General features: G+C 39.0%; 1 protein-coding gene across 7 annotated transcripts in view; it reads right to left on the bottom strand.

Annotated features, from left to right (window-relative positions):
* Positions 1-1,869: 1,869 nt before the first annotated feature.
* The window catches only part of CCDC191 (coiled-coil domain containing 191), a 31,723-nt gene continuing 18,792 nt past the window's right edge, over positions 1,870-14,800 (bottom strand). For 3 of the 7 annotated variants that reach the window (XM_089512468.1, XM_089512467.1, XM_089512474.1), the window contains 7 exons: positions 14,446-14,522; positions 12,637-12,719; positions 11,340-11,441; positions 9,425-9,568; positions 8,377-8,529; positions 7,176-7,330; positions 1,870-5,121 (listed from right to left, as the gene is read on the bottom strand). In XM_089512468.1, coding sequence (XP_089368594.1) covers positions 4,989-5,121; positions 7,176-7,330; positions 8,377-8,529; positions 9,425-9,568; positions 11,340-11,441; positions 12,637-12,719; positions 14,446-14,522 — 847 coding nt within the window. In that variant the 3' untranslated portion in view covers positions 1,870-4,988. The other 4 variants (XM_089512470.1, XM_089512471.1, XM_089512469.1 and 1 more) reach the window with 4 other exon arrangements.

Below are 14,800 nucleotides of genomic sequence, written 5' to 3' on the forward strand. Positions count from 1 at the left end.
CATTAAAAAGCCAAGCCCTCCCTCCAGTCCATCTGCCTTGGTCCAGGCCTCAGAGGTAGAGAAGAACTGCTGGACTGATCCCCTTCCCTTCTCCTTTTGTGTCGTGTCTTTTTAGATTGTAAGTCTGAGGGCAGGGAACCGTCCAATTAAAAAGATGGTAGGTACAGCGCTGTGTAAATTTACAGCGCTTTATAAATAAAAGTTAATAATAATAAGTGAGGATATAGCAAGCAATATACTGACAACCAAGAATGCCTCTTCACGTTCTATAGATAGTGGTTACAAATCTGCATTAGTTTGATGGAGCATAAAGCTTTGGCAAGTATACCTCAATCTCCTCTGGTAGCTGCTGATGCATTTTTCATGGCTCCATATGATCTGGGGAGGATGTGCTGGCTAGGCAATGCTGCTGCATTTCTGCAACTGGAAATTGAAGAGAAATTCTTTGTTGATGTCCAGGAGGATGTGGTCTTCCATGTGTGACTCCCCAGCCACTAAATGGCCATGGAGAGGTGCTGGCATTGTTGAATGTTAAGTCAAAACATCGGTAAATTTGATTGATTCAGTGGATCTACTGTAGTCAGAACAGGATTTAGGCCCATATGTAATGCATTAGATAAGCTAGGGTTATCTGATGATGAGTGTATTGTATAATCTCAAAATGCATGATAAAGGCAAGTTCTCTGACCTGGGCTATTCTAAGAGATCCAGTAATTTGCTGCAGTAGCTCATTAGAACTGTAAACGTATACCTTGTTTTCTGCTATTAACTGTCAAGTTGAGCTTGACTCATGGAGACCCTGTGGAAGAGACATCTCCAAGCTCCTCTGTCATCCACTGCTTAGGTTATGCAGCTCAGGCCTATGGCCTCCCTAACTGAGCTTAGCGATCTGGCATGTTATTTCCCTCTCTCTCTGCTTCCCTCTACCTTTCCTAATATCATGACCACCTCCTATTGACTTTTCTTGTCCTCAGGACTTCCGACATTGCCTGTACTATTCTTCCTCGGCCCTTAGATCATCTTCTAATGATTCATATCTTCTCGTGATGTGAACAAAGTATGACAGCCTCAGTCTAGTGATCTTGGCTTCAGTGAGAGTTTGGGCATGCTTGATTTGTTCTGGAATCCATTTTTGTGTTCTTGGCTGCCCACAGTATCCCCAGCACTACATCTCAAATGAGTTTTCCCCCCTCTTATATGTTTTCTTCACTATCCAGCTCTCACATCTCACATGGTGATGGCTTGGACCATCCTTACTTTAGTGTTCAGAGTTATCACCTTACACTTTAGGATCTTAAGCAGTTCTGTCATAGCTGCTCTAATCTTCTTTTGATTTCTTAACTACAGTCTCCATTCTGATCAATATTTGATCCTAGGTATGGGGATTTTTTGACTACTTCGGTTTTCTCATAATCTAGAATGAATTCTTACAGATCTTCCATGTTATTTTTTGTTTCTTAATTTTCAGCATAAATCCTGCCTTGGCATTTTCCTCGACATTTTCAGTAATTGCCCCAGATCTTTTTGGCATCTTCTAGTAGTATTGTGCTGTCTGTTTATCTTAGGTTGTTAGTATTCCTTCCTCTGATCTTCACTTCGGTTTCGGAGACTAACTTTACCTGCCTACCTCCTTACCTGGGAATAAATACCATAGAAGACACTGGGAGCTATGTATCACCAGGCATGCATACGTTTCAGCTGGTGGAATGTACGGCCTGCTGTCCTTGGAGACCAGTTGGAAAAAGCACCCTCAGCATCCTTTCTATTCCTAGACTTACTATATATGAGCTACTACTGAACCCTCCTGTTCAACTATTTTGCCAGGGTATGTTACTGTGTTTACTGATGAGTTACAAACAAGAAGCACTAAGTATTTATTTAAAAGAAACCTCGTTACACATAAATGGTTAAATTCCTATAACCCCCTTCTAGGTAAACCTGTAATTTGTAACAAAATATTTTTCAGCTGGGTGGTAGTATAACATTGACCAAGCTTGCTTTTCTAAAAACATGGTCAACCAAGACTAATGGTTATCTATGTAAAATTCCCAAGGATGTGTACATCTTCAAAATAAAATTATTCCTTTATGGACCTGTTCACTTGGTACTTGTTCCTTGGGAGGCACTGAATACCAACAACAGAGCTGAAAACACTTGGAGTGGGTTTACAAAGAAGGATAATGACTAAGCAGGGAGATTACATTTGCTTTAATGTTATTTTTGTATCATTTTTGTTACAATGAACATGAACTAAATAAAGCATGGAAAAAAGTAAAGAAAATAAAAAGCAATTCATACGTAGTCTATAAAATATACAATCAGCCTGGAATTATTTTCTTTTAGCTTTATAGTGGTCTAACAGATCTGGATCTCTCTGTGTGACTGGCATGCCAGAAAAACAAAAACTATTATATGAAATGTTTTTGGTCATTAATAGCCTTGTTGTATCAGCTTGTGACCACATGCTTCTCTGAATACACACACTAGCTCAGGAGACACTCTTACTTAAGACGAGGCTTGCTTCAATCATGAAGAGAGTGGCAGAGAAAAAAAGAGGATATGCACATTCAGGGAGCTGAACTGTTTCCAAATCCATCATATATTTCCATGCAGGCTCTTTGACAAAGCCAAGCTTACTTCTTTGGAGTGGGGCTGAAGTGAGAAGGACATAGAAGGAAAGGCTGCAGCAAGATAACAGACATACCATACCTTCTTTTTGCTTTAACAGTCTCACTCTTAGTTAAGAGGTTCAGCTGTAAAAGATTAGGTAGACCTTTAAACAAACCCACTGCTGTAACATCTTGTGAGAAAACTCTTCGTGTGACAAATGTATGAGAAGACCTCAAAAATACCTTCAAATCTCATGTGAACACTTCTATTTCCATTCTGGCAGAACTGAGAACCTGAGAAAAGGCGTAAGGTGAGCTTGGGGCACTAAATAGTTTACGGAATCATTTTAATTGTAATTAGTGGAATGCAACCAAGCCCTGCAGAAAACAATTTCAAAAATTTTTCAGTAGGAAGCTAGAGTAGATGGCCTACATGTAACTTCAAGTACTTTTGTAGCAAAGGCAGCAGCATGACACAAATGGCTCTTACAGGTGATTTCCCCTAAACCTATAACAATTGGTTATCCCAGTAAAAAACCTATGCAACTACTTGATTGCAGGGAAGCAAGAGATCTGAGTTCATATAATCAACCTCCCTGCTCCATGGCACTGGACAAAACAGGTGTTGCACTGAAGTCTAAGGGCTTTCAGGCTGATTGGCCACATCAGGATATACTTAAATCACTGAAAGCTCTGGAATGTCCAGTTATGAATGTAATTTTTATTTAATAAAATTCCACCAAATTATTTAACTGAAATCAGCAAGAAATAAGGTCTAGCACAAGAGAAAGTAGGTCTTGAGATCTGTTTTGTTTTGTGAACTTTTAAGGCTGCTGATTATACATAGATACTCAGATGTAGTATATTTATCACTCAGTTTCCTTACTCTAAAGAAGAAGACAATTATGTCCTCCTCTCAGGGTCAGAAGAACTGGATTATAAAGTCAGATTTCAAAATCAAGACAAGAAGATTCTCAAAGCTTCATGTTTCTAAAGGGAGATAGGCTAGATGAGTCAATCTGGATTTCTGAAAAGTTAAGAATGATTAAGCATATAATAAATACAGTGGCAGACAACTGTCAGGGATTAGGGAATGAAACAGTTGCAGAGATTTATTCAAGAGTTACTATAGTTAAACCTTTATGATAAAGACCGAAAAGGCATTTGAATGGGGTGATATCTGAATCTATCATACATACAGAATTCTTCTGACACCAGCGATAAAACCCTGAACAGCAGCAGCTCACCAAAATTCTTGTGTCCACAAATCTCAAAATGGGAGAAATTTAAGATCAAATCAGTCAGAGCCAGTGCATGTTATGCAGATGGCCAGCATGAAGAACTCCCACTGTTTTGAGAGATACTCTTGTGTTAGCTGAAGACTATACTATAAAGTTGTTGATAAGTAAAGTTGCTTATAAGTAAGCACTTACAGAATAATTATCTAGATTGCCTGGGCTTCTTATCGTATGCAAAAGATACTAAAAGTAGTGCTGCATGTAACCAGTATAGCTACATGCAGCAGTATAGTCACCAGAACAGATCCATGCAGAGAAATGAGTCTGAAAGTCACTTACTCATGATACAATGCCATGTTACTGGAGAAAATGGCTGAAATGTATAATACAGCATAGCATACCAGTTCTGCATGTGGACCTTGGCTACAGTTGTCAGTTCAGCACCCCTATTGTCTGCATGGTCATTTCATGACTAGGGTAGGTGGGGGAGATCAGAGCAGCATTGTCTCAGCACGTCATTCTACATCTGGCTACAGGGACATAGCCAGATGGTTCTCCACCAGCCAATGGAACAGAAGTAAAAGGACCACGGAGTCTCAGTGGAAAATATGAGGTGTTTTAGTCACTGCGGAAAGTGGAAGGAAATAGCAACCTCCACAACAAAAAATAATACACAGGTGCAAGGTAGACTTATCCCTGCATATGTCACTAAGAGAATGCCAGCCTATGACATTTTGGACAGGAATGATTGTCTTCCTAGTTAGTTGTGAGGAACGTGCAACTGGTGGCTGTATTTATATCCATACAGTAGCTGTTTGGTATAGCATTAAAAAGGAAAACAAGTTCTTAAGCAACCAGACCAACAGTATATTCACACTATACGCTCTTACCACAGGAAAGCAGGCCAACAGATGTGAACAAGATGTAGATGGAAAAAGGAAACTAGCCTTAGTCTACTTGTCTTACTACATCCTGTACTTAACCAGAGATTCAACATGATATTTCTGCTCGAAAACAAAACACACAAGTGCACCTTTCTGCCATTTACTTGGACTGGCTTTACAGATTCATGCTCAGAAATGGGACATGTAAATTCCCTTTGTTTTCCAGTTCCACCTGTTTCTTCTTTGGAATCCATTTGTCATGTTTGAAAGTCTGGCAGAATTTCAGCTACTCTCTTCCTTAATTGTTCCAGTCTTTCTTCCTTCTTTTTTTCCTCTTTCATCAGGGATGGAAATTGCATCCAAGCTCTGAACACAGTTAGCATTATCCTCCTATAACAAAAATTGCATGGATGGAGAAAATCATATAGGGATATCAGAATAACAATAGCTATGCATGTACAGTCGGCCCTCCTTGTAGGTGGGCTTGCATTCTATTACTTTCAGCTTACACTGAAGGCAAGCCCCAACAAAAATAATGGGGCACGTACTCATACCATGTGCCCCGTGCGCTGCTGCAAGCATGTGCCCCATTATTTTCTATAGGACTTGAGCAAACACTCTTTTCCTCATACACCGGGGGGGGGGGGGTCTGGAAGAGATCCCCTGCATATGGGGAGGGCGGACTGTATTAAGACATACATTGCTGTATATAATTGCTTTCTTTGTCTTCTTGTTCTCCACAAAACAAAACTTGTCAACAGATAAACTATTTTAAATAGATTATTTCTCTAGAAGCAAAAATTATTATAAGGTGATGAGCACTTCATTGCTCTCTGCCACAGTCTAAGTATAGGGAATACATTGTATGTTTCAGTTTAATGGGTGGTTATGGTGGAAATTGGTGTTCTCTAGAGCAAAGAACAGAGAAAGGAACAAAACAAAACAAAACAAAAGGATAGAAGCTGTGAGGGAGTCTGTCCTACCCACAGTTCCAAAATAATGAAACTTTTGCTGATCTAGTCTCACTTGCTAAGCTATTGCTACCAATAGTTTCTGCTTATTCTGATCGTTTTCATGGATACCTATAAACAGAATGTTTGCCCAAACTGAAAAAGGCTTAATTACCAATTCACATTGTTCACTATTTTTTTTTATCTGATATGTGTATTCCCAAATAATGACCAACTGTTTTCACAAGCTGGAGAATATGTTCAGTTCAACTTTATTATGGTCATAGACCAGCTCCAGAACATGGAAGAATCTGAAGCTGAGTTAGAGGTTATGTTGTGTAAATGCTTTACCGTTATAATGCAAAAAATCCAACATCTTTGGCAGGAAATTAGAATTCCTTCACTAGATATCATAAGCTGTTCTATATTCTGCAAAAGCTCAACATCAGGTCTCAAGTACGTTTAGAAATCGGGGTGAGGTGGGGGGTTGAAGGCAACATATGATAGCAGTATATGAACACCTTAGTCTTTCAGGGTCCTAATAAGGATCTGCACCAGCAGGGAGAACAGCATTAAAAGGAAAAGGGCACAAGCCCAACACAGAGTTAGCACAGTACCACTATCATCTGTTAAGAAGACAAGAGTGTAGACTGCACAATTTCCCTTGAATGCATAAGTGAATGTTAGTAGCTGTGCTACCACCTCTTCTTAGGATGGAACAAAATCTTAGAAACAGGAAAGGTAACAGGGGGTTGCTTCAATCCAATCCCCCATGTCCCCACCAAGATTTCTCTGTGTGTGTTCAGCTCTCAAAGCTCACCTGAGGTAAGAAAACAGTAAAAAGAAAAAAACAGAAGTGGTGGATGGGAGTAGATACTTATCCTTTCCTTTTAACCACTTGTTCCCACCCATCACATCTGCTTTGCAGCTGCCACTCTCACCTTTAACAATGGTGATCTATAATAATGATTTGGGAAACCCATCTTTGCCCCGTAACACAAACTCCTGTCCTAAATTTAAAATTGTAAATCATCTTGCCTACAAGGAAAACAAGAATCTTACTAATATGTTCCCATCATTAAATAGCCAGGCCACTTTTTGTTTTATTTTCATCCTTTTTAAAGAGTCTGGTACCACAGAGGTATATAACACAAAACTCAACATTTCACCTCCAATGCCTGGAACAAGCTTTCAAAGTTTGTAAGATGTTTTCTAGGTCAGAATAAAAGAAAAATCAATGGAAGATAATCTCAACAATTTACAGGAAACGAACAATATAACATATTTAAAGATATGACGGGCAAGGAATGCATTGAGCCTAAAAACACCACCAAGTTCCTGAGGGACTCACTACTTCTCAATATTATGAATAAAGCATAGCAGAATCAAGAACTGCATTGCATTTGAGTGGCAGAAGCAAGAGAATAAGGGCAAAACATTTCTTGCAATAAATACTTCTTGAGTGAAAATGTTACAGTATATTGGTATAATTACCTGTTACTATATTGATCTGCAATCTTCTGTTTTTCCCAGAGTGCACTCTTCTCCTCACTAAATACATCAAACCAAGCCCAAAAGACCTTTTTTGTAAGGGAGCTTTCATGGTGTTTTCTTGCATCCTCTTCCAGAGAAGACAAATAATCCTTGTACTGGACAACAAACGCAAAGAGAGGATAGAATTACAGCAACATTTAAGTTTTCTACAGGTATTTAGCAAATATGAGAGCCAGCATTGCATAGTGCTTTGTTGGACTGTGGCTCTGGATACCAGGGTTCGATTCCCAGATCGGCCATGTAAACCCGTGTGACCTTGGGCAAATCACACTCAGCCTCAGGGGAAGGCAATGGCAAACCTCCTCTGAACAAATCTTGCCAAGAAAACCCCATGATAGGTTCACCTTAGGGTCACCATAAGTCAGAAATGATTTGAAAATACGCAGTAACAACTAAAAACAAAATAGCAAATATACTGAGGCAATGTAATTTCTCATCCCTGTACATCTGAGTGGGAAAAGAGGAAGGAAACAGAGAAGTGAGATGAGAGACTTTTTGGAGAGGGAGATGTTTCTGTTGGTAACTCCAATGTCTTGAGAACCTCAGCTTTCTTTTTAAATGAGCAGTAAGGGCATAATCTTTCACATGCCAAATATCCTACAGGAGGAAAACATTATAAATTCATGTTGTGGGGAATCTGTCTGGGACAACAGTGTAGTTTTGCTTTGATCCAGCTTCCAGTGGAAATGGAAGCACAGTTTTCACTGCCATGTCATAATAAGGCTTTAACCAAGCATAAGCTTCCTGGTGGTGTTCATAGCCCACACTTTTGTCTTGCTCTCTGTTGCCTAGAGAATGTTTTTCAGTGCCATATACGTGAAGTAGTTAAATAAATAGAGAGGCAGCATTGCATAATGGTTTGAGTGTTGGACTATGACTCTTGAGGTCCGGGTCACCATAAATCAGAAATGACTTGAAGGCATAAAACAACAACAGCCAACATAAACAAACAAGTTTCTCACATCCATACCTATCATGGCTATGCTGGATGGAAAATTTTGCAGGTCAACCTATCCATTGCCTCTCACCTTATTATCCGTTAATGTACTCTGAACAAACAAAGTCTCCATCACTCTTCATGACTGCCCTTAACCTGTAGGCCTACGATTAGAATCTCCTGAGGGAGGCTGCTATTGCTTACCTTCATCCAGATCCTGAAGTACCTTCTCAGCAATAGAGAGGAATAAAGGTTTTCAGCCTTAACTGTTTTCCCAACCAGAATCTCTTGCATATGATGAAGCCAGGCAAGCAGATATGTTCTTTGCAGTCTAAAGCAATGGTGCTTTTGTGCCACCTGAGCCCAGAAACCAAGAAAGAGCCAGTCACTCAAATGATTGTTTAGGGGCTGCAGCTATGGAAGCCCCATGACAAGCAACACTACTCCTAGCTTACTGTTGAAAGAGGGATGGGGAATATGCAGTCTTTGCAGTTCTTGCTGGTCTACAATGCCCACACTCTCCCCACTTGCCACTGGCTAAGGATAATTGGAGCCACTGTCCAACAACATCTGGAAAGACACTTATTCCCTCAATGCATTACCACCACTGAACTGCATATTATTTCCACACATGATTTGTCATTCCATTCTCATGTTTCCACTGTATCCTATTTTAACTGATTTTTCTTCTTCTTGTCATCTCTACTGTAGTTGAAACAATATGTTTACATCTTCTAGATAATGTACCACATAAAATGTGTCCTGGTGTGGACTAGATTTATCAGTGCACCTAATCTCATCTGTATCTGAGTGTAGCTGACCACAATGTATTTTCAGGCTTCATCTTGAGAGCCCAATGTGGTCTTAATAGCACAGCAAGTAAAATGCTCATATAGTGAGCTACTACATTAAAAATTATCAATTTTTCCATTACAATGGAAGAGTGTTACATGAAACATTGTTCTTTCTATATTATAGTAATGATTGTGGTGCCTTTTTAACTTTCATGTCAGCTATTCCTTCCCCAAAAATATACCGAGGCAGTGGAATTTCCCATCATCTGTACATCTGAGGCACAGGGGAAGTCAGATAAAAAAGAGAGAAGGGAGTGCCCTCCCTCCAGACTGGATTCAGGTGCCTTCCTGTTTCACTGGATGGACATTCAGCAATGATTTACAATGACCCAGGACTTGTCATCCGCACACAAAGCCAACATTTCTTTCAAGATGCTTATTTTTCCCCCAGTACTTACCAACACGTTTTCCCGGGTTTGCTCTACTAGCTTTTTCCAGGGTTCCAAACCCCTCTTCTTGAGCAGGACGTTATTATAATGATTGTTTGCTTTTGATAACAGCTGCTGCTCTCTCTCTAATCTTTTCTGATTTTCCAGTTCTTTCTGTTATTAACAAAACATAAGAGATTAGTCCATGGGATCAAGAATGTTTGCCACTTATTGTTGTTAATCTGTTTTACAGGTAATTAGCATGATAAATAAATTGCTACTAAGAAAACACTTAAGGCCTTTCAAAGTACAGTTCCTTTTAATGAGTATGCACTGTTGCTTCACTCATCTGTCAAACTGATATTACCATTATTGTTGTTAAGTATGCAGCTACAAGTTTCCTGTCAATAGGTAGGGACTCCATTAATTTCACAAACCTTCCTTAGGCAAGAACACTCAGAGATGGTGTGCCATTCCCTTCCTCCAAATATTACCTACACCACTAGGTATTCCTTGACAGTTCCTCATCGAATTACTAAACAAGCCTGACCCTGCTTAGCTTCCAAGATCAGGGAATATGTGCCTTCACACTATTCAGGCTAGATATTAATAAGTTACCAGTACAAATATTCTGAAGTTTTACAAATATTTACACTGCTCTAGAAAACACAATCACTGAAACTCCTTAACTGCAGCAGTTGGTGAACAGAAATACTGACCAGAGAAGATGCAATTATTACACAGGTTCTTCCTAAATAAAAGGATGGAGATTGTGCTAATATCATGCATGCCATATTAGATGGTGCTATAAAGATGGTAAAGGGACCAGATCCTGTCTCAACATGGAAGCTAAGGAGGGTCAGCTCTGGGTAGAACTTGGATGGGAGACCACCAATTAATACTAGGTGCTGTGTGCTGTATTTCAGAGGAAGAAATTGGCAAAACCACCTCTGAGTATTCCTCACCTAAGAAAACTCTATGAAATTCATAGTGGCATCATAAGTTGACAGTTTATTTGAAGGCGCACGCACACACAAACATACCTGCAGAGCTTGAAAATGTTACTTTTTTGAATTACACCTCATGCCATGGTTCAATCTTTGATAGTTTTTTTTTAAGGGAAATACTGCTGATTCATAATGATGTAGGTTGCAATGAGGGATTCTTGTGTCATAGTGCTGGAGTGTGAATGGAGTGTGAACTCCCCAGAGGGAGTTCTAGTCCACCCCCTCCATTCATACTCCAGCACTATGACACAAGAATCCCTCATTGCAACCTACATCATTATGAATCAGCAGTATTTCCCTTTAAAAAAAACTATCAAAGATTGAACCATGGCATGGATGAGCACTGTTGGAACCTGCTGAGCCTCAGGATCCAGCAGAAGGGCTGTTCTGATTCTCAGAAATCCCTGGCCCTGTTTCCCCCTACCCCACCTCTGCCTCCTTGCTTCTTCTTCACCTGTTCTCACTGAGTGTCAAGACCATGAACTAGCTGCAGCGGTGTCCAGGTGCTTGCCCTCTCCTCCTGGGCAGCAGTATGAATGAAGTAAAGGAATGAAACAAATGAAATGGGAACAATAGAAGGGAACAAAGCCTACTGAAAGCTACTCCAAAACCTACAGCTGGAACTGTTTAGCTTTATCCTCCTACCACCCAAAGCCTGGCATCTTCAAAGGAAGGCTATCCCTATAGTATTTTTATTAGCTGGGGCCATGGATACTGATCTAAAAGTGATCATTAGTTCCACTTTGAAGGAATGATATACAGAATATATTTTACAAGAAAAAGATAAAAATAATAGTGCTTTCCTCTTCTCTGAAAAGTGCTGATGGATTAGACTGATATCTGCTGCTCATGACCAAGTGTCACTCAGCAGTCAAATTTGACCAAAGCTTTCAAGGGCCAAAAATGTGGAACAGAAGTTGGCACAATAATCTACTCACTATTTTTTGCAGTTTTCTTTCTTCCCGTCTCTTCTCTAATTGAGCTTCTTTCTCTGCTGCTTCTCTGCTTTGACGCTCTTCTTCTTCAGCCTGCATTTTGGCCTAAAAGGAATAAGAAAAACCACCACATGTCAATCTCCCCTCCTAACCCACAGAAATAGAGAGGTTAGAATCCTGTTTGTGACGTATGCTGAAGTAACTCCCCATGGTCACTGGGCAAAGAATTATTCAGTACCTTTTTTCACAATGTCTTAGTTGTGAAAGGAAAGCTAGACAGCTTTGTCCACCTCCACTCTCTCCTAGCCTTCTATGGATTGTTGGCTGCAACACTGTACTTGAACATACTACCAAGCTGCCTTTCTGTCCCCAGACCATCACTCTACCAGTTTTCAATGGGATCTTGGCCAGATTTTCTACACCGGTACAGAATAAATAGAGCATATTTCCCTTTGTCTTGAAGCACCAGACCAGTGTAAACTTCTCTTAATGTGAATAATTTTGGTACTCATGGTGGATGTGCCATCAAACATTATTAATAATGACAACTGAATGTTCTATGTGAGAACAAGAAGTTGAAAGGAAGAAGTTGGGCACAAATCAACAGGACAGTGCATTTTACCCTACTTGTTAGCCTCTCAAATACATCTGTTTGGCTCTGATAATGATATAATGCAGAACTAGATGGACCTATCCTGGAATAATCCCCTTTGGGCATTAAGAAAGAACTGAGTATCTTCTAGGACAGTGGTTCCCAGCCTTTGGCCCTCCATTTTCTTTGGACTTCAGCTCCCAAAAGCCCCAGCCAATTAGGTCAACAGTCAATATTTATGGGAGCTGAAGTCCAAATCATACGGAGACCCAAAGGTTGGAATGCCTTTGTTTTTTAGATGTGAAGCCTTGCAAAATCTAGTTTTCTTAGAAAATAATTTGCAGTAGGAACTGCCAAAGGGAGGACTGAGATCCTCCCTCCAACAGCCATCTCTGCATTTCTTTACTGGATGTAGAATATGGGGACTTCTGACCTATGACACCCTATATGATTATTCTACCTGTGCCAGAAGAGCAACAGACTACATGCATGCTCACTTACATGACACAGCTTGTCACTTCTGGCTACCTGTCTACGGTTTAAATACAAGGTAAATTTAGTCCAACTAAACAATCTCGTTTTTGTTATAGGGTATACCAAGTTTAGTTTTCAAATATTTTGGTTTTGGTTTTGAAATTTAAAAAAAACGGATTTTGTTTTAAAAGAATACCTCAGTGTCAGTTTAAGGAAACATTCAGCTAGACTTACAAGCTTCTCCTCTTCTCGTTTCCTCTTTGCTTCTTCTAATTCCTTTCTCCGTTCTGCTCGCTGAATTGCTCTCTCTTCCATAGCTAAAAAAGAAGAATAAAGAATATGAATACATGAATTAGGGGAAAACAGCAAAGGTATTTCTGATTTGACCTGGTAATACAAAACTGAAGAACATCAGAACTAGTATGTTTTTAATCTAGCACTACATTCTGTCTAAACAGTGGCAACTTGTGTTGGGAAGAAAATTTCTCAAGTAGGGGACAATGGTTATTTTTGCTTGCAGCAGTATCTACTAACAGTAAATTATCAAAGGTTATACTCTCCTAGAAAAGGGGTAAGAATTTGATTCTTTTAAAAAAAGGGCTAAGAAATTGTGGTGACTGGCAAATATTCAAATGAATCTTGAGCTGCTCATGTGATAGTTTCACCTAGTCTAACTTCAATGTCTACAGCCCCTCCACATCAAGCCATGTTTTCTCCACTCTTTCATTTTAAATTACCTTGCCTGATGAAGTGATCTGAGATTTCAAAAGCTTGAACCCAAACTTGTGCTCTTTTTTTGGTCTATGAAAGGTGTTACACACCAATACATATTTTAAAACAATGTTTTTATCAGTTGAAAAGGCAAGACAATTCAGTGCCATGTTTTACATAGAATTTTTTCATCTATGTAACTGAATGTAGGTAATTGAAACAAATAAACATTTGTACTTGTCTTGAAAATACAAAATAGGATAATAAAAGACAACAAAAGGGCTTATTATACTATTATTATTAACGTAATAACACATTACTGAAGTCTACGAAAGCTCATGCTGCCTACTTTCTTTCAGTTAGTCTCAAAGGTGCTACAAGATCTCTCTACATGCTTCTTCTTCTTCTTCTTCTTATTATTATTATTATTATTATCATCATTATTATTAAAGTAGTTATAGGCATCAAAGATTCATCAAGCAAAAGATTTAGCATTTTATGCACAACTTTAAAGTAGTAACTTGGTGACCTCAGTAATTATTCTGAGCTATTATTGCATCTTACCCTAGTGTTTCTCAAGACTGGTTGAAATATAAGAGTAGCAACAAGTCATCTAAAATTTGAGCATCCATGTGTTGTCACAATGTGGTGACCTCAGCCTGTCCTCAGTGAGGTCAACAAGAAGAAAGAAAAGGTTTACTGAGTTCAAGGGTGGTGACTCTATGGCTCTTCAGACATTTTGGCAACCAATTTTTATCAGTGCCAGCCAGTAGGCCAGTGGTAAAGAAGGGTCAGAGCTGTCGTCCAAAATGTCTGATGAGACAAAGTGTCCTCATTTGTGACCAAACTATTGCAGTTCAAAGAAAACTGTATATTTGAAATATTTCAAAAAAGCTTCCTCTTCTTGGTGTAGAAGAAATGGAAAGACAGCTATGTTTCAATGGATATATCTTCAACTGATAATTGTTATTAAACATTTCAGAGTTTGGCTATTGCTGGGTTTTTGTTTGTTTGTTTTGTTTGTTGTTTTCTATTTCGGATTTCTTTAAAAACAAAAAAAATAACTGTCTTTTCATAATCCCTGTGAATGAGGACATATACAATTTTATATTATATGCTGAAAACAATATGAAACAGCTTCAATATGTCTGTGTATACTGAATCAGTTGTGTGAACTATTCAAAAACTAGCCACATCTAGCTAAGAAGCATTATGACTAGGTTGAAATAGATGTTAAAATGTACTAAGTTATGACAGACTATACAAGTCTATTTTTTTTACTGAAAGTTTCCATAAGCATTTCAGGAAGAGATTCAATGAAATTTAATATACCTCTAAGTATGGGATGGGTTGTAGATACCAGTTTCAGGTTCTTTCTGCTTTGTACAGCTGGCTGGGATTTTTCTGACCTGTAAGAAATAGAAGTTGGCAGGGAAAGAAACTTACAATGCATATGAATGTATATGAAAATTAAAAAGTCATAGCATACGTGGTGATAGTGGAAGGTAGGCTGGATGAACAAGGGAGAAATATATAATATAGGAATATACAAGAGGCATCAGCAGGGATTATTACTTCTGACATTCTTAAGAGGAGAACAGACAAATATAACCCAGTCCATTTTAGTTCATTTAACCAGAAATAGGGGCTTTGCGGAGGCTTCCCGGCGGCTTGGGAGGATGTCATT

The sequence above is a fragment of the Sceloporus occidentalis genome, unplaced genomic scaffold (genome assembly GCF_023333645.1).
Source record: "Sceloporus occidentalis isolate IW3139 unplaced genomic scaffold, rSceOcc1.0.p SCAF_2, whole genome shotgun sequence".
Lineage (NCBI taxonomy): Eukaryota > Metazoa > Chordata > Lepidosauria > Squamata > Phrynosomatidae > Sceloporus > Sceloporus occidentalis.